Below are 21590 nucleotides of genomic sequence, written 5' to 3'. Positions count from 1 at the left end.
GAAATAAGGCAGAGAAAGACAAATACATGATTTCACTTATATGTGGAATTTAAAAAACAACACAAAAGCAGTCTCACAGATACAGAAAACCAGTGGCTGCCACAAGGGAGGGGCATGGGGGAGTGGGGGAAATAGGGGAAGAGGATTAAAAGGTACAAACCCTGTTATATAAAATCATAAGGACATAATATACAGCATAAAGAATATGGTCAGTAACACAGTAAGAACTTTATATGGATACAGATGATTACCAGGCGTATCGCAGATGTATGACCATTTCATAATATATGCAAATATCAAATAATTATGCCATATACTTGAAATTAACATAATGTATGTCAACTATATTTCAATGAAAAATGAATTTTTAAAAAATTTAAAGTATTAACTGCCCCCTTAATAGTGGAAGAGCAATAAGGGAGTTTGGGATTGATGGATATACATTACTGTATGTGACGTGGATAAGCAGCAAGGACCTACTGTATACCATAGGGAACAATATTCAATTTCTTGTAATAAGCCACAATGGAAAAGAAACTGAACATATATGTATGTATGTATATATATGTATAACTGTATCATGTTGCTGTACACCTGAAATGAACATTTTAAATCAACCACACTTCAATAAAAAAAGAATAATTTTTAAAAAAGAAAAGAAATACCAATAATATTTAAAAGTTAAATACAGATTATGCTATCTCCCCATGGAATTTCTGGCGGCGGGGGAGGAGAAAATCAGTTTCCACATGAAATGTGCTCACATGTTGAAGTCAGTTTGGTTCAAGATTGCCAATCCTATTAAATGGTTTGCTAACATCAAGTAGTACAGGACAGAGCAAAAGTGGGGAGGCACCTCAATTACCTGGAACCTCTGGGAAATCAACTGCTCAAATTAATTAATTTATAATGAATACACTTAGGCTAAGTCCCAAAATATCATTTAATCATGATTTTTTTGTCTGTAAGTATGATCAAAAATTTTACTCCCAAAATATTACACTGTTTTCTGATTACATGGGGTATAAATTTTAGTCCTCCCTTGATGACTCAGAACCATGGTTACAGATAAGTAATTTTACCATGCAATTCATATAAATACTTAAGAGATGAAGTATGGGGTTGAATAGGACTCACTCCAGAAGATTTATTTAAGCTTGCTTTCCTGAAATAGTCCCTGATGTCAATTTTTCAAATAAACTGTATTAAATACTTAAGGAAATAAAAATATAGTGACCACAAAACAGTCAACCTACAAAATAACTTCTGACCTACTTCTGACCCTGTAACTGCTCACTAAACTCAAATTTCCTTTCAGTTTCTCTAAGTCTTGACTTTTTTCCTTTGTGCTTAAGCCAGACTTTTAAAGCAGACAGCTAGGTGTAGTGGTGTCACAAAAGACCCGAGGACTTTAAGCTAAGAGACAAACTCAAAAGGTAAGATGGTCTGCTTATACAGCTACCTTACCCCTCATTCAAGAAACTTACGGGGTTCCATCTTTTATTTTGCAAATGTTAACAGCGATGGAATCAAAATGAGAGAACCCTTAGAGGAAGGTGAAATTTCAGAGTCATTAGATGTCCTCCCTTAAAGGTGATCTGCCCTTGAAGTGTTTAACTCAAATGTCATTCAAAGTAAGTTTAAAAGCTGAGTTTTCTCTTGTTCATATTCCCATCAAATGATTCTTCTTTTACCTTTAGAAAACTGTGTAAAATAAAGCCTAAACTGCAATCTGTCTACCTGTAGTTTACATCTTTCCTACTCCTCTCCCCCAATAAAATAAACAAAAAATACCTGGGACTACAAAGAACAAGATTACAAGACCACCTCCTCTTCCACAGCCTTGCAGGTATTTATAAAAACAGAAGACATGCTGCAGATTGTTCTCTTCTTCGTGATGTAAAATTATACACAGCATGACATAAAACTGACTCAACACGTGCCTTTCTGTATAATAGGTCTCCACTCCAATTCTCGTTTCACACAGCAATAAAGATAAACTTACAAGTTTAAATTCTGACTACTGCACAATTCATTTCAAAAAGACAATTCAGCTCAACAAAATTAGGTATCCGTCTAAAACTAACTGTCAGGGTCATGATTTCATGGAAGCTCAAAAGACAAAATATTTAGTTCTATTTCACAGTAAAGTAACCCTGGATTGAGATTTACAACAAAATCAAAACACAAAAGAAATTACTTGGTAAGTCCTCAAAGTAGATTTTATTTATACATTTCTTCAAATGATTGTGGAACTTTTAAAAACCCCTCCCAAACGTGACAATTTAGGGACTGTGGTGGGAACCAGGGGTCTTTGAAAAAAGCAAATGCAGATGCACTGGTGCTGTGCCAGCTCCCTGAGCTAACACCAAGAAGCCAATTTATTTTATAATCTTAAAGAATCATATGTAGGTATGTCTGAATTGGCCCTCTGAGAATTGTTCAAATAAAGGAAATACTTTGGAAAAGAGACCACTTTCCAAAATAAAATTTCAGAAATGTATGTCTGAAAAGATCTGCAAAGCTTGGTACAGTGTTTACCTATAAGGAGAACCAATAACCCCATTGACTTCAAAACTCAAAGTAATCTAAAAAATACTTTAAATAGCATGGCATTAGTGACATTTTTCCCCCAAAGTATTCAATTTAAAAGAAATCAGATGAAACTGTTCTCATCCTATGAAAAGATCTAGTCCCTTTCTAAAACAAAAATACGATCTGCAAGAGAAACAACACTGTACAATTCACCAGTAAATTAAGATTTTTGAGGCCGTAAGAAATGGGGCCAAAACAAGTCACACTCAAAAAAGGATGGTTAACACAAGAAATGTGCTATAAGTAAAGTGCATGAAAGGAAGCCTGCTCAGCTAAATGAAGTAGACAAAGGTCAGAAGTCAAGGGTCATTCGCCAGAGCGGCAGCAGGCTCGAAAACCACACTGCAAATTCTGGCATCCGCTGGCGGTGTCAGCATGAGGACCTGTATGAAAACAGAAAAGTGTGAAAGGAGGAATTTCTTATCACATAAAAATAATCTTGCTAATGAAAAAAGTAAAACACTGATTTTTCTTTTTTACTAGTAATACACTTATAGAAGTAAAAATACCTCACAATGAATGTATAAAAAATTATTTGGAAACAAAAATCACCAATAGCAGCTTGACTGTAATATAGTTAAATGAAAAGAAAGAAGGAAAAGAAATAATTTTTTTGGCAACAATCTTACAAAATAAAAAATCCAAGAAGAAATGAGATAACCCACAGAAGCAATACTGCCAGGCTAACTTAACAATGGATTTCTTATACCATGAACATCCTTCCTAGAAACATAATTAAGGCAAAAACAACCCTATTTGTAAGCAATAAGCTAAAGAATCCAGTATTGAGCAATTACAATAAATATTATCTTCAAAATATGTTAAAAATAAACTATGCAGACATAGCCTTAACATGTCTGCCATATTTTTATTTAACATCTGTACCCCAAAAAAATCATATGGTAGGGCTAGATGAAATTATCTTGCAGAATTAAGAATATAATGAGTAATTAATTAAATAAACATATCTAAGACATAATAAAATTGTGATTTAATTACAAAGAAAAGTAATAAAATATCTGTGGAATAACTGAGGTTTTATTCTAATCACAGTATGCTACCCAAACACTAGATTAAAAGATCCATCAGGGAACATTGCTCAGAATTAGAAAATGTCAAAGAGTTACCACGACACATATTCAAATATTGAGTACTCTGAATGAGTCACAGTTTTCATAAAGGCAGGCAAATGTGGAAAAGATGTTTTGACTACATTGAAGCCCTGAAGGGTTGCATCATGAACAAAGTTAATGAGTTCTTTACTCATCAGTTAGAACCAAAATACCTGTAATTGTGATAAGGACCACAAAAGTACATGAAATATAATTTCATTATAGAATATATCAAATGGATTATAATTGAAAAAGCATAGCACCCTGAAATGAATCTAGACTTTAACTCAGAAAAAATGTGAAATTACTTTGTTTTGTTTTTTAAAGTAGTAATCCATTGCAAAAGGCAGCAACTATGCTAATATCAACATAAGAAAATAATTACTTGCAACTAAACACATAAAACATACATTTCCCAGAGTTTAACTTTTCTTTGTATTCCTGAAATGGCAATATATAAGATTAATATAAAAGGCAAATTTCTTAGGCTATGCAATCAATTAAGTATAATGTTCACATATTTCACTATGGAAATAATAATGTATCTTTAAGTAAGAAAAGAAACTACTGAACTCTACAAGCATACTGGGACTGCAGTTTCTTCTAATTTCACTTACTTTCAAATACTTATGTTTAACTTGTAAAATTAATATGATACCTGGAAAATGGGGAGCAGGTATGGGAATGGGCAATGCTATATGAGAAAAAGACTGGCCACAGGTTATAACTGCTGAAGCCAATGATACATGAGGGTTCATTGTATTATTATGTTTATGTTTTTAAAATTTCCCATAATTAAAATTTAAAATCATTTTAAATATAAAATTGAATTACCACAGCCTATTCTTTATTTAATCAAAATTAAAATCTGTTCCAATTTTAACATGAAAAGGTAAATGTGTCAAATGCTTTGAATTCACGAAATGGCATTTTTCCTAAGATTATTTCCCCTTAAAATAAGACACAATGTTAGTCATCTTAACTACAGAGCCAAAATGAAATTTCCTAGTTCATACCATCAGATATTAGAAATGCCCTCGTAAGGGGTCCTATGGCTTGATACTCTTCTCTCACTAATAACCTCTAACCAGGTTTTCCTCTTGAATACATTTTCAGCTTTAACTACTATTCCTGGAGCCCTTTCTTTGCTTTCCTTTCTTCACCACTTACATTGGTTACTGCTTTTATCTGCCAGTCACCAAGTAGAGACTTTCTCCAGGACACAGTCCCCTGCCTCATTACCATTGCCCTGAACTGACACAGTCCCTGTGATGAAATGCTTGAACTGGTGGCTTTTGTAAAAACATATCTGACTATCATTTTCTCAGTATATAATTTTAAATTTTTTGAAAGGGAGAAATATGAAGAAAGAGAAATGGAGACTTTGGTGCAATATTCCAAACTGAAACTCCCTAAAACACTTCAAAATATCTATATTCCTATTTTTCAAAAGGATAGAAAGGCAAGGAAGAAATTTTATACTAAAATCAACAGTGGCCTATGAAAAATCATAAGCAATGGCTGAAAGCAATCAAAATGAAGCATGCTACTGATTTTCAAGAGAGAAAACAGCTTTAAAGGAGCCAACTGGATCAAGGAAGCTATTCAAAAGTTTCATCGTTTTCCAAACACAGGCATACTTCATTTAATTGTGCTTTGCTTTATTGCACTTTACAGATTTTGCTTTTTTTTTTTTTTTTTTTTTTACAAACTGGAGGTTTGTGGCAACCTTGCATTGAGCAAGTCTACTGGCATCATCTTCCCAATAGCACTTGCTGACTTCTTGTCTTGCGTCACATTTTGGTAACTCTCAGCATTTCAAGCTTTTTCATTATGATTATGTTATGGTGATTTGTGCTCGGTTATCTCTGATGTTACTATTATGAATCAATGAAGGCTCAGATGATGGTAAGCATTTTTTAGCAATAAAATATTTTTAAATTAAGATATGAACATTGCTTTTTAAGACATAATAGTATTGCACTTAATAGACTATAGTGTAGTGTAAATGTAATCTTTACATGCACTGGCAAACCAAAATATTCATGTCGCTCACTTTATTGCAATAGTCACTTTATTACGGTGGTTTGGAACCGAACCTGCAATATTGCTGAGGTGTGCCTGTATCACACAGGTTTTCATCATCCTCCCCAAAATACAGGGGCCCAGTATGCTCAGCCTACACCCTGGTGACCTGAGTCACTCTTTGCTCTCAAAGTCTAAGGGATGGTATTACGGATAATTGGGGAAGAAAAATGTAGAACTAAAAATATGTGCCCCATATTAGGTAGAATGTAATGCTGACATCTGTCAGGATCTCCTTATTCATCACAAAACAAAGTTCTCGCTCATACTGATGTGTGCGCCCTCCCTCAAATACGCACTAGAACATCTGAGTTTCACTGGAATTCTCGGTGCATAAATTGTACTTAACCAACACTAATACCAATACCAACACCAACGACCTCCAAGCTCCAATCCCATCATAAGGTCAATGACATTCAGGTGACTATCCTAATAATCCATAAAAGTGACATCATCCATGAAGGAATTGTATTTTGTTGAAGGCCTGGGGCAAAGCAAAGGTGAAGACAACCACTGTTTTTAACTTGTTAGTTTCATACTATATAAAAAAGGGGAGAACAGCAATTTCCAAAGAACGGACATCGTACGCAATGATTAACAGTAGGGCCGTTAGCATCACAGAAAGATTGTTCAGAAAAGGGAGCAAATGGAAAACAGAATAAACAGACAACAGGAAAAGTGAGGCAGCATTAGAAAGAAGTATGACTAACACTAAGTATCTCAAGTAGGAATGTGCACTTCCACAGACACAGAATTCAAAAGGTGAGTATTTGACTTATAATCCGTAAATGCTGATCTTGGTATGAGATAAAAAACTCAAATGGCTACAACATATGAGGGATAAATTGTATTAAATAACAAAGAAAATAGAAAAAACTTGCACAAATAAAATCTTTAAATGCATGGTAAAAAAATAAATTTTGTAAAAAAGCATTTTAAAAAATCAGATAAGAAGAACTACAACTTTACTAGCTATTGTTATTTTCCCACATTTTTCTTACTGAATGACATGTTTTTCCTAGATTTTACGCATATTACTTCTGCTGTATATCTGCACTTACCTTCACTTACCTTGAATTCCTCTTTAACTTAAATTAGAAACATAAGAAAGCAAATCATCTGAGACTGTGTCACCTACAGAACTATGAGCTAATCTATCTTAATTCATAAATTAAACATACATTGAAATGCAAATCAAGCCAAAAGTTTATTTGCTATCATTGATCCAATGTTCTTCAGAGCTCTGAAATTGTGCAATTCTACCTAACACTTCTTAAATGACATAGAATCTTTTAAATGTTATGGCTAAGAATTCTTGTTTTATGTCTAAATCTTAACTTGTTTATCAATCAAATAACAAATTTAAATGTCATGAAGAATCATTCAGAATAAAAATGACATTTATGTCAATGCTTAGTAAACTGTCTTCCACACAGTAGACTTTGTCTGAGTATCTGATTACTTATTTATCTTTTCCAAAATGTCTGCTATTGCTTAGGAAACAGAAAATTTTGTTTTATTTATCACTGTTATTTAGTTAATGAATATTATTTATCAGTATTTACTTCTTTTAGGTAGTTAACTATGTAAACTCTCTTTTGACAAAACACATTTTTAGTTAAATGTTACTCTCAAATATTAAAATATAATCTGTCACCTAAACATACCCCCTATTAGCCTAAGACCATGTATAAAACATAACTACTTTCAGAAATAATAAAAAATAATAATAAAAAGGAAGACCTTAGCAGTTACTAAATATTTACTATACAAGGAAACTGTAATGAAAGATACTGGATCAACCATGTCATCTCGCAAAACTGGATAAAATGCAACTTTATTCTAATACTTTCTAGGTTGTCCATATGTCTTTTAAAGGAAACGATTACAGCAGAGGATTGCTTTAAGAGCAACTGGTTAGAACTCTAGAACATAAGTTCATATGACAAGTTACCCTGTAAACTTTAAAGGATTTCCATTTCCCCCAAATCATGAAGCTGTAAAAAGAGACTTGGTACTGGATTATATAAGCACTGTAAATTTCCTTTCAAACCTTTCAAAGTCAGACATATTTATTAAAATTCATTTATTGAAAATGGACCACTCATTTATCAAAAAAAAAAAAAACTTAACGTTCAATAAAAGGAATGTAGCCACTCCTTTGGAACATATTAATATTTATATATTTGAAACCAGTCAATATGAAAGGAATTCTAACATACTAACAAAGTACAAAAGATTTTAAGTATTTAACTTTATACTATCATTTAGATTACTTCAAGAAGTCTTAAAACACACACACACAAAACAAGTAGGCAAATATAAAAATGAAGTGAAACCCAATCCACCTACCAACCCAGTATCTATATATATTCCAAAATAAATGTAACGAATTCGGTTATGAGATTTATTCCCACAAGCATAGTCTATGCTGAAATCAATATAAACAATTCAAGTGCAACCTACCAATAAGATGCTTTTCTTATTAAAAAAAAAAGATTGCTTACCGATTACTTTTCATTAATATGTCCTAGAAGCCTTAGTAAGTAACACTGAACCTACAATGACATAACTGTATATTAAAAAAAAAACTCCCTTCTCAAACTCACTGCATCCGCAGAAGCAGCAAGTGTTTCACTGTAGCAATCACACTTTCTTTTGTACACTTAGTGGGTTGCAACTAAAACGACCTTCATCTTCACCATTCCTTATTATACACCGATGGCAACAGAGAGCAAAGAAATGCTCCAACTTAGTGCTGCTATTTCAAAGACATGGGAAGCCACCTCCTGCATTGCCAGTGTGAGTCCAGAAACCAGGGAGCTGCTATCTCCTGTCTCTTCATATATATCTTAAGGAAAACCTAATCTCTGTGAAACAGCAGATTTGCTAACTTCTCTGCCTACTATAAATGTTATTAAAGTAGAGACCATTCCTCTAGTCTTCTTGGCTCCTGTCAATTTTTCTGCCTGAGAGAAACCCGGTTATCTTCCCACCACCTTCAGATGAACTGGGTTCTCAAAAATAACAATATATAATGTAAAAACACATAGTGGAATCTGAACCATGTACATTTTTTCCAGTTATAAATACAGGAGGTTGATTTGCTTACTAATAATTGAGGAACAGCTTTTTATGCCTCAGAACTTCAGTCTCTACCAGTGACTATGAAATGTCCAACGGGGGGCACTGTACGTTACTTTGAGAAAATACACTAAATAGGCCCGAAAAGCTCGTTAAACAGGCCCACTACAAGGCAGGGATAGGCTTAAAAAACAAACGAAAAAAAAAAATCAAGGAAAGTTTTATCTCATGATTGTTAAAAGGAGGTTCAGGAATCAATCTCCAAAATACTGTAAGAATTTTAGTCATGTTTAAAGCATCTCAAGCCTCTTCCCAATACCACTCGGACCATCCTCCTCACTCTTCTCTGAGATTTATTTGGAACGAGATCCAGGATCCATGAAGAGCTCCCATTACCAAAATGCTTCTTCTTCTATTATATTTTATGAAATTATCCTCCAAGAAAACTACTCTACCATCCCTAAGAATTAGATGTACCTAGAACATCAATACTTCTAAATTGTTCATGAGTACTCTTTCACGATAGAGGAATTTCCCAAAATTTTGTAAGAATGTTAGTAATTCTACAACAACTTGCCACTTTGGGCTGATTAAACAATTACATGCTTATAAAATCTAAAGAATGGATAGCTGAAATAACTCCCCATTAAGAACAATTTAACTTTGGAAAAGGACTAAAACTGAAAGTAAAAATATCTGGCAACTAGAAATCTAAATAACAAAATAGAAACACTAAGAATTATCAGCACTGTTAAAAATTTCTAAATCAACTCCTCCAAAATTATCTCATTGTTAAAAGGCATTACCGTTAATGTTGTCACAGTAGTAAAAGTATTCATCATTTAGAGAAGGACATGCTGAAACCAAATCCTGCAGGCCTGCACCAGTTACAGTAAGACAACCAGAGAGATTAAGGTGCTCCAAGTAAGGCAGCCCTCCTCCCAGAGTCAAAACCCTGTAAGAGAAGCAATTCAACAATCAGAATATATTAATTATATGGAATCCATGAAAACTTACGTATTTCCATGGCCCAATGGACCACTATTAACAAACCTTTTAATTTGGTAATGAGAAAATTTTTAAATTTCTATAAAACATGACAACTAACTTCCATCATTAGTCAGGATACATTTAACAAAGACATTTCTAAAGACATTCAGTAAACAAGTTTATGAAATTTTTCTTTGTAAGAACATTAGAGTAAATCAATTTTATAGAAAGGAAGGACCGAATCCTGGAATTGTCATTTACATTCTCTTACCAGACTGTCTAAGTAAAAATTATCAAGAAATTAACTAACCAGTCTGGCAGTTCCTCAGAGAGTTATGGAGTCAGCACATGACCCAAAATTACTCTCCTAGGTATATATCCAAGAGAAGTGAAAACATATATTCACAGAAAAACTTGCAAACAAATGTTCACAGCAGCATTATTCATAATACCCAGAAAGTGGAAACAACCCAAATGTCTATTAATGAATGGGTAAACAAAATATAGTCTATCCATACAATTACATATTATGTAACTATGAAGTACTGATACCTGCTACAGCATGGATGAACCTTGAAAACACTGTGTTAATGAAAAAAGCCAGACACAAAAGACCACACACTGTATGATTCTACTTATATGAAATGTCCAAAATGGGCAGAACAGAGAGACAAAGTAGATTAGTGGTTGCCAGGGGCTAGGGGCAAAGAAAAATGAGGAATGACTGCTAATGAGTATGGAGTTTCTTTTTGGTATAATGACAATGCTTCTGAACTTGATAGTGGTAACAGTCACCGATCTTGTAAATATATTAAAACCACTGACTTGTACCCTTTAAAAGGATGAATTTAATAGTATGTGAATTTCATTTCAACAAAAATGAAAACCCAATACTGTAGAAGATTAAAAATAGTAACTTATATTTTTAAAAAATGAGAAACTGGCTAAAGTGACGATGGCAGAGCTGAAAAATATCAAGAGTAAAATTGGGAACATGAATTTTCCACACTATAACAGCAAAAATTGGGAAAATTATAGTCTATCTTGAATGGGATATTAAGAAACTAACAATATAATAAATTTAGTAAAAAAAAATCAGCATGATTATGCAGGTACATAGAAATCAGGAAGTAAAGTTAAGTAAAGTATGTACACAGTTAATTGAGACTAGAACAAACTGGAAATACGTATTCAGTGAGAGACACTGGTGTGCAAAGATTAGCACAAATATTTCAATGTTTTGTCACTGCACTTGAAAGAAACGCTGATTTATTAAGAACAGTTATCAAGACCCCAATACATATGAGAGATTTACATGCGCATTTCTCCTTACATTTTGACTGAGAAGAACTGGCTGTTACTTAAATTACAGGTTCCCTGAGTCACCCCTGCAGTTCCACACCAGTGGCAGAGTTCAAACCTCAGCGGCTTGACGGGGCCAGAGCAGTTAGAGATACACATGTTTAAGAGAAGACAATTACAGAGTTTAAAGCTTCCTAATTCTTCTTTTCCTGGAAAATTAAATAGCTCATAATAAAAAACAAAACAACTTCTAAAATATGGTCTCAGAGATCTCAGAGGTTATCTCGAAGCAGAGACTACTTCATGTTCTAAAATTTTCAGTCCACTGAGGATGGACTGCATGGAGTGTAAAACTTCCCATCACAATACACTCGAGTGAACCACACACGTAGTCAACTGGCCTCACTGAGTTTAGTGCAACACCAAGCAAGCCAACCAGTTAGGATGTCATATGATAAACGCTTTCTGGGGAATATTCTGAAGGGCCTTGGGGGGGGTGGCAAAAGGTTGCTCATAAGCAGTGACATTTCACATGGAATGGAGCAGAAATGAACAGAAGTTCGCCAATAAATGTATGCTAGAGAGAGAGAGAAGGCAAATGCAAATACATGAAGACAAGAGGAACGTGGTTTAGGAACATGGTTCAGGAGCACCTCAAGACACTGCAGGTCGGCTCGTGAAAATCAAAATAAAGCAAGTCACAGCATCTTTTTTGGTTTTCCAGTGCATATAAAAGTTACATTTACAGTACACTGCAGTCTACAAGTATGCAAAGGCATTATGTCTAAAAAACTATGCAAACCTTAATTTAAAATACTTTATTTTACGGCTAATTGCCCAAAAAACCCCTTCTTATATCATCTGAGCCTTCACAGCAAGCCCAGCTCTTTGCTAGCGGAGGGCTTTGCTGACTAACCAGGGGTGGCTGCTGAAGGCTGGGGTGGCTGTGGCAACTTCTCAAAATAAGACAATGAAGTTTCTTTGCTGTATTGACTGACTTTTCCTTTCACAAATGATTTCTGTGTAGCATGCAGTACTGTTTGATTTCATTTTATCCACAGGAGAACTTCTTTCAAATTGGAGTCAGTCCTCTCAAATCCTGCCATTGCTTTAACAACTAAGTTTACATAACATTCTAAACCCTTTGTTGTCATTTGAGCAATCTTCACAGCATCTTCACCAGGAGTAGATTCCATCTCAAGAAACCACTTTCTCTGCTCATCCATTAGAAGCAACTCTTCATCTGTTTAACGTTTAATTACAAAGATAATTCATTCACATTTCATGCTTGACTTCTAATTCTAGTTCTCTATTTCCACCACATCTGCAGTTACTTCCTCCACTGAAGTCTTAAATCCCTCAAAGTCACTCCTGAGAGCTGGAATCAATTTCTTCCAAACTCCTGTTAAAACTGATATGCTGATCTCTTCCCATGAATCACAAATGTTCTTCATCGCATTTAGAATAGTGAATCCTTTCCAGAAGGTTTTCAGTTGACTTTGCCCAGGTGAATCAGAGGAATCACTCCATATGACAGTTAGAACCTCACAAAATGTACTTCTTAGACTTAAAAGTCAAAATGACTCCCTGATCTATGGGCTGCAAAATGGATGTTGTGTGAGCAGGCATGAAAACACCACAGATACCTTTGTACATCTCCATCAGCACTCTTGTGTGACCAGGTACATTAACTATGAGCAGTAATATTTTGAAAGGAATGTTTTTTCTGAGCAGTAGGTCTCAATAGCAGACTTAAAATACTCAGTAAACCATGTAGTAAACAGATGTGCTGTCATCCAGGCTTTGTTGTTCCATCGATAGAGCACAAGCAGAGCAGATTCAGCATCATTCTAAGGGCCTCCGGATTTTCATAATGGTAAATAAGCATTGGCTTCAACTTAACATCACCAGCTGCATTAGCCCTAACAAGAGAGTTGGTCTGTCCTTTGAAGCTTTGAAGCGAGGCACTGACTTCTCCTCTCTAGCTATGAAAGTCCTAGATGGCATCTTCTTCCAGTATGAGGCCGTTTCATCCACACTGAAAATCTGTTGTTTCGGTAGCTGCTTTCATTAATTATCTTAGCTAGATCTTCTGGATAACTTGCTGCTATAAACTAGTTTCTATACTATCAGCACTTGCTGATTGATCTTGCACTTTTATGTTACGGTTTCTTTCCTTTACACCTCATGAACTAACCTCTGCCAGCTTTCTCTTGCAGCTTCCTCACCTCTCTCAGCCTTCACAGAACTGAAGAGTTAGGGCCTTGCTCTAAATTAGGCTTTGGCTTAAAAAAATATTGTGGTTAGTCTGACCTTCTATCCAGACCACTAAAATTCTCTCCATATCAGTAAGAAGGCTGTTTTGCTTTCTTATCATTTGTGTGTTCAGTGGAGCAGGACTTTTAATTTCCTTCAAGAACTTTTGCTTTGCTTTCACAATTTGGCTAACTGGTGCAGAAGATCTAGCTTTCAGCCTATCTTGGCTTTTGACACGCCTTCCTCACTAAGCTTAATCATTTCTAGCTTTTGATTTAAAGTGAGAGATGCACAACTCCTCCTTTTGCTTTAACATTTACTGGCCACTGGAGAATTGTTAAGTGGCCTAATTTCAATACTGCTGTGTCTCAGGAAATAGGGTGGCACAAGGAGTGGGAGAGAGAAGGGGGGAACAGCCAGTTGGTGGAACAGTCAGAACACACACAGCATTTATCAGTTAAGTCTGCCATCTTATATGGTTTGTTGCACTCTGCAACAATTACCACGGTATTATCAAAGATCACTAGTCATAGATCACCATAACAAATATAATAATGAAAGTCTGAAATACTGAAGAATTACCAAAGTGTGACACAGAGACATGTAGTGAGCAAATGCTATTAGAAGAATGACACTGAAAGACCTGCTCAATGAAGGGTTGCCACAAACCTTCAATTTGTGAAAGATGCCATTATCTGCAAAGGACAATACAAAGAAGTGCAATAAAATAAGGTCTGCCTGCATCAATGCTGAAGGAAAAGAAAACATCTGAGTACGGATTAAAAAGGGATGGCTCTGTGTTTGTGTGTTTGAGGAGGGGGGTGTTATGTTTATATTTACCTATTTATTGGCTTTTTTTGGCAGAGGTGAAGATATGAAGAAGTAAAAGAAAAAGATTTAAAGAAGGTAAGACATAAACTACAGGGGTAAGCAAAGGCCAACAATCTTAATTTTAACAAAAGGGCAGTAAGACTCACTGAAAGGTTTAGACAGAGGAGTAACAGCAAGTAATAAGAAGTGCATTCTAGACAGATCACTCTAGTCTAGTTTCTATCCCTAATGCCCAAGGATGTCAGGCACAGGCCAACAAAGTAAAATACAAAATGAAAATACATTCTCTGTCCTCAAAGAAACATTTAAACAAAGTATTGACAATGCATGCAATAAAAAAAGTTATAGAAATATAATCAACTTATAGAAACAATACAGACCAGGGAGTGATTCAACAGCAATCATCTTTTCTTGACTATGTGTAAGCACACCTGACTGTCCTTTATGATTCGATTACCACATTCTGCTGATTCTTTTTTTGCAGTTGGCTTTATTTCTTTGATAACTTTGTAAGTTTAAAAAGCTAAAACTCTAATCTATTCTTAGAAACAATTTTCAGTACACATAAGTAAACTAAAAAAATGTGCAATATCTTGTATATATGTATTTACATGCAATATAACGTATATGTGCAAACTGTAAAAATTCTACTTAATAAAACTAAAAAAGAAAAATCAAAAAAGTAATCATTTTTAAGACTAGAACAAAATCCAGAATTCAACAATCTATAATTTACATTATCTAGTATTCAATCAGAAACTACTAGACACTCAAAGAATCAAGAAAGAAAATCAATCAACAGAAATAGAACAGTAAGCGATAAAGATAATGAAATTAGTAGATAATGGCTTTAAAACAAATTTTATATTTTAAATACACTCAAGAATTTCAAAGAAAATGTAAATATAATGAAAGTAACAGGAAAATACATCTACATATTTTAATGTTTTTCTATGTGTCAATATATTTACATACATTATTTATGTATTGATATGTGTGTATATGTATATATGATGGGAGAGAGCACAAGTGTACCAAGTGAAACTTCTAAAGATGAACATAGTATCTGAAATGAAAAATACAGTGAATGAGATTAGCATTCTGCTAATGATTAGACATTGCAAAAATGATTACCGGACTTAAAGAAGAACCAGATTAGCCAAAATGAAGAACCAGGAGAAAAAAGAACAAAAACAGTAAAAAGAAAAAAGCCCTAGTGTTATGGGTTGAACTGTGTCTCCTTCCCCCCAAAAAACATATGTTGACGTCTTAACCGTCAGTATCGTAAAAGTGACTTTAGCTGAAAATACGCTCTTCGCAGATTTAATCAAGTTTAAATCAGGTCATTAGGATGAACCTTAATCCAATATGCCTGGTATCCTCATAAGAAGAGGGAAATTCAGACACACACACACAGGGAAAATTTAGTGTGAAAATGCACAGATACACAGACATGAAAAGGAGATGACCATGAGAAGAATGAGGCAGAGACTGGGGTTATGTATATGCTGTCACAAGCACAGCAACCCCTGGATCTATAAGAGGTTGGAAGAGTTAAGAAAGGATGCCCTTTTAGAGGTTTCAGAGGGAGCATGGTTTGGCTAACACCTTGATCTTGGCTAGACTGCAGAACTGTGAGAAAATAAATTTGTATCATTTTAACTACCTCGTTTGTGATACTTTGTTACGACAGTCCAGGAAACTAATGTTCTAAAGTGACCTGTAGGACAGTATCAAGCCTAACATATATGAAATTCTAGCAAGAAGCAGTGTAAAAGAATAAGGAGGAGAGAAAAATACTTGAAGAAATAACAGCTGAATTGTTTTCCAGTTTTATGACTGCTAGAAACAACAGATCTAAGAATTTCAATAAACCCCAAGCAAGATAAAGGTGAATAAAACCTCACCAAGGCATACCACAGGCAAACTGCATTAAAAGCAGAAAGAAAAAAAGTCAAAGTAGCTGGAGAGAAAAAAAATTGTATCACATATGGAAGAACAAAGATAAAAGCGAAACAGACTTTTAGGAAATTACACAAGCTGAAGACAATGGAACATCTTGCAAGTGCTAATAAGACAAAGCTACCAAGCTAGAGCACGATACACAGTGAAGACCTTTCTATAACGAAGGTGACAGCTTTTCAGACAAGAGCTAAGAGTGTTCACTGCCAAAAGACCTATAGTGTAAAAAACTACAGAGAATACTGCAGGCAAAAGAAAAACAATACCAAATCGAAAGAAACATGAACCTGTACAAAAGACTGAAGAATGCCAAAAAAGGTGAAACAAGACTTGTTAATTTTTCTAAAAGACAACTGTCTAAAGAAAAAAATATCAACAATGTATTATGGGGTTTAAAACTTTTAAGAGGGATAGGAGAGTACAGCTCAGCGGTAGCATGCACAAGGTCCTGGGTTCAATCCTCAGGACCTCCATTAAAAATAAATAAATAAAAACACCTAATTACTCCCCCAACAACAACATAAAATCAAGAAAAAAATATATATATAACAAAAACAGCACAAAGAATGGGGAGAGGAACAGGAGCTTACTGTTTTAAAATTCTTGCACTCTATGTAAAGTGGTATAATATTGTTTGAAGGTAGAAAGTGAGAAGTTAAAAATGCATACACAAAAACATACAACAGTTACAAATCTATGTTAAAGGGCACACAATGTATAAAGATGTAACCTGTACCAATAACAATACAAAGGAGGTGAGAAAGAGATGTCAAGAGTTGAGTGTCTGTACATTATTGAAATGAAATGGGTTGTCCAAACTTGGCTGTTTTGAGTTCATGATGTTAACTATATCCCTAAAGTAACAACTAAAAACGTAACTTTAAAAAAATAAAGAAAATGGGAAAAAAGGGAATTAAATGGTATATTACAAAAACAAAACAAAGCATAAAAAGAGGAAATAATAGGAAAAATGACAAACAAAAAGCATGTAAGACAAAAGGAAAAGAAATAGCTAAATGACAAGTAAATTTTTCCTTATCAGTAATTACTTTAATATGAATCCATCAAACTCTCCTATTAAAAGGCAGACATTAGCAGACTGGACTAAAGATTAAAAAATTTTAGAGTTAAAATTAAAAAAAACATAATCCATCTATATGCTGTCTGTAAGAGTATACAGACACTCACTTTAGACACAAAACACACAGAGGTTAGGTTAAAAGTAAAAGCGTGAGAAAAGATACTCAATGCAAAAAGTTTATCAAAAGAGAGCCAGGGTTGCTATAATACTGCAAGATAAGAGATTTTCCATTTTTAAAAGGTTATAAAAGGAAAAGGATACTACGTATTAGTAGATGTTAAACTCCACTAAGATTTTAAAAATTATGAACCGACTCACGTAACAATAGAGCTCCAAAATATATACAACAAAATTGACAGAACTAAAGGGAAAAATAAACAGTTCTACAGAAATAGTCGGAGACTTCAATACCCCCATTTTTTAATAATGGATCGACAAATAAGTAGAGACCCTGAACTATACTACAAACCAATTAGTCCTGGCAGACAGACAGAGAGCATTCCAGCCAACAACAGAATACACAACCTTCTGAAGTGCACATGGACCAGAAATAGACCACATTTGGCCATAAAACAAGTCTTAATGAATTTTAAAAGGTTGAACTGATACAAAGTATATTTTCTGAGCACAATGTAATGAAACTACAAATCAGTAACATAAAGAAAATTAGAAATTCACTAATATGTGGAAGTTAAACAATACACTCTTAAGGAATCAATGGGCCAAAGAAGAAATCACAAGAAAACTAAGATGAAAGAAAATAAAATACAACAAACCAAAGCTTCTGGGATACAACAAAACCAGAGCCAAGAGTGAAATTTATAGTCGTAAACACCAGTGTTAAAAAAAATCTTAAATCAACAGCCTGACTGAACACCTTAAGAAATCAGAAATAGAAGAGCAACCTAAATCCAAAACGAGGCAAGGAAAGAAATAATAAAAACTACAGCAGAGATTTTTTTTAATAGAGAATACAATAATAGGGAAAAATCAACCTAAACCAAAAAATTTGTTTCTTTGAAAAGATCATCAACAAAATTTACAAACATTTAGTTAGACTGACTTAAAAAAAAAGGGACTCAAATTACCAAATTCAGAAATGAAAGCTGGGACATTACTACTGATGTTACAGAAATTGAAAGAATTATTAAATAGTAATATGAACAACTGTATGCCAAAACATTGTGTAACCTACTGAACTGGACAAATTTCCTAGAAGAACAAAAAATAACAAAACTGACTCAAGGAAAAAAAAGAACAAAAACAGAAAATCAGAACAGCCTTGTAACATGTAAGGAGAGTGAAAAGTAATCAAAACCTCCCAACTAAGAAGTCAAAATCAGATGGCCTCACTGGTAAATTTACTAAACATTCAAAGGAGAATTAACAACAATCCTTCTCAAACTCTTACAAAACACTGAAAAGGAGGAAGACTTCCCACCCATTCTATGAGGCCAATATTTCCCTGATACCAAAGCTAGACAAAGGCACAAGAAACAAAAATCACAGGCCAAATGTCCCTTTGTAAATATAGATGCAAAGATGCTCAACAAATACTAGCAAACTGAATCCAGGAGTATATTAAATGAATTATACATCATGATCAAGTCAGTTTTATCCTAGGAATGCAAGGGCAGTTCTCAGTCAATTTAATAAACCATATTAATGAATAAAGGGAAAAAAATAAAACACATGATCATCGCAACTGATGCAGAAAGAGCATTTGACAAAATCAAACGCCCTTTCATGACAAAAATACTCAGCAAACTAGGAATAGAACTTCCTCGACATAATGAAGGCCATATATGGAAAACCCACAGCTAACATATTCAATGGTGAAAGACTGAAAGCTTCTCCCCCTAAGATCAGAAACAAGATAAGGATGCCCCCTAGGGATGCTTCCATTTAATGCAGTACTGGAAGTTCTAGCCAGAGCAATTAAACTAGAAAAAAAAAATTTTTTTAAAGGCATCTAAGCTGGAAAAATAGAAGTATAATTATCTTTGTTTGTAGATGACATGATCTTATATGTAGAAAACTCTATAAAGAATTCACACACACACAATAAAAACCATTATAGCTAATAAACAAATGTATTAAAGTAGCAGGATACAAAATCCACATTCAAAAATCAGTTATAGGGGGAGCGTGTAGCTCATTGGCAGAGTGTGCGCTTAGCATGCATTAGGTCCTGGGTTCAATTCCCAGTACCTCCATTAAAATAAGTAAGTAAGTAAGTAAGTAAGTAAGTAAGTAAATAAATAAATAAATAAATAAATAAACCTAATCACCCCCCCACCAAAATCAGTTATATTTCTATATACTAACACAATCAATCTGAAAAGGAAATAGAGAAAATTCCATTTATAATAGCATTAAATTAAAAAGATTTAAATACTTAAGAATGAATTTAACCAAGAAGGCAAAAGACTTGTACTGAAAACTGCAGAACACTGCTAAAGAAGTTACAGAAGAAATGTAAACAAGGATTCAAATACTTGTATATCAATACTCACAACATTATTCACAACAGTTAAAAGCCAGAAACACAAGTATCCGTGGCTGATGACATCAATGATGAATGAAGAAACAAAATGTGGTATACAAATACAGTAGAACATTATTCCACTATAAAAAGGAATGAAGTTCTGATACATTCTACCAACATGAATGAACCTTGAATACATAATGCTAAATGAAATGAGCCAGACACAAAAGACAAACATTGTATGTTTCCACTTACATGATGTATCTCTGATGTATAAATAATGCAAACATAGAGACAGAAAATAAAATAGTAGTTACTGGAGCTGGGAGGCATGGGAGAATAAGGAATTACTGTTCGATAGTTACAGTTTCTGTTTTGAGTGATTAAAAAAAAGCTTGGGAGATAATGGTGAACATTATACAACATTGTGAACTCAAGAGTGCCAGTGAGTTGTACACTTAAAAATGGTTAAAATAGTAACCTTTCTGGTATGTAATTATACCACAATTTTTTTTTACAAGATGCATACAAACCCTAGAGCACACACGAAATAAATGAGATACTAGCCAACAGTAGAGATAAAGCAGATACTAAAAAGTACTTAATATATCCAAAACAAGTCAGGAAAGACAAAACAGTAAAAAAGAAAAGAGAAACAAGGGAAAAACAGTAAAACGGTAGGATTAAATCCAACCATACCAATAATTACTTTACATGGTATATGGTGAAACCATCAATTAAATGACAGAATATTTGACTGCAGACCCAACTATACAGGGCATCTGCAAAAGACTCAAGAGCAGTTGCCTTGGGTTCAAGGAGAGAAAGGAGTAGTTTATACCCAAACAGTGATGGCAATGTGAGGGGGCCAAAGAAAGTGAGACTTTAAATAAGAGGCTTTTTAATCACTGATAGCCAAGATTTACTTTATTTCATTCCTATGAAAACCAGAAAATGTTGCATGAAGACTACACACAACACTATCTGTTCCCTATGGCTTCAATCTAGTTTAAAACTTTGATTTTCAACCTATATTCTTACAGTCAATGCTCTTTTAACATGCCCCATAACCAACTTGTCAAAACTCATGCTACACATTCCCAAATAAAACATAATGACTAATGCAGAGTGATACTAGAACACTCCCAATCAGCACTTCTGTTCCCAGAAGTTGAGCTGAAGGCTTGCACAAGTTTTATTTGTTCTTAAACCTACTGACACCAGCTGAACTTATTGTAAGTTAATGAAATTACTTTTTAAACCAATAGAATGAATGAAAAAAAAAGTTTCTAAAAATTAAATTACTATTTTCTATTTCCTTAGCTTCTTTCCCAGGAGATGCACAAAATTCACTCTTTAACTTCATTCCAATCTCTACTAAAAAAAATGCTTCTTTTCAAGGCCTTTCCTGTCCATCAAATATGAAGGAATATTCTCTGTATTCTCTATCCTATAACCATACTTCACCTTTTTTCAGAACATTCAGTCTGATACTGTATCTTTGTTGTCTACTTTTACCGTTAGGTTATAAACTCTATGAAAGCAGGGAATTTGTCTCAATTATTTTGGATCCCTAGCAGTTAGAAGAGGGCAAGTCATACAGTAGGTGCTCAATAAACACTTAGACGATTAAGAACGATTCCTTCAAGATAATCTGATTAAAAGGAGTTGCACTCCTTTAAATCTGCGTTGCACTCAGAATGCAAGTTTTTTGATAAGCTACCAATCCAAGTAGTATCAAATAAATGTTTCCCTATCTGGCAAATGAACTCTTCCCTAAATGCAAACTCTGACAAAGCCTTAT

The 21590-nt window shown here is 34.1% G+C and overlaps 1 protein-coding gene across 3 annotated transcripts in view; it reads right to left on the bottom strand.

Annotated features, from left to right (window-relative positions):
- Positions 1-2196: 2196 nt before the first annotated feature.
- Positions 2197-21590, bottom strand: part of FBXL5 (F-box and leucine rich repeat protein 5) — a 40633-nt gene continuing 21239 nt past the window's right edge. For 2 of the 3 annotated variants that reach the window (XM_072946058.1, XM_072946050.1), the window contains exons 10-11: positions 9683-9831; positions 2197-2978 (exon numbers count right to left, since the gene is read on the bottom strand). In XM_072946058.1, the coding sequence (XP_072802159.1) occupies positions 2902-2978; positions 9683-9831 (226 nt within the window). In that variant the 3' untranslated portion in view covers positions 2197-2901. Of the gene's footprint in view, positions 2979-8299; positions 8351-9682; positions 9832-21590 lie in introns of all 3 variants that reach the window. The other variant, XM_072946045.1, reaches the window with a different exon arrangement.

This window comes from Vicugna pacos, chromosome 2 (assembly GCF_048564905.1).
Source record: "Vicugna pacos chromosome 2, VicPac4, whole genome shotgun sequence".
Taxonomy (NCBI): Eukaryota; Metazoa; Chordata; class Mammalia; order Artiodactyla; family Camelidae; genus Vicugna; species Vicugna pacos.
Note: the sequence above shows the minus strand (reverse complement) of the source record. Positions and strands in the feature narration are given on the sequence as shown.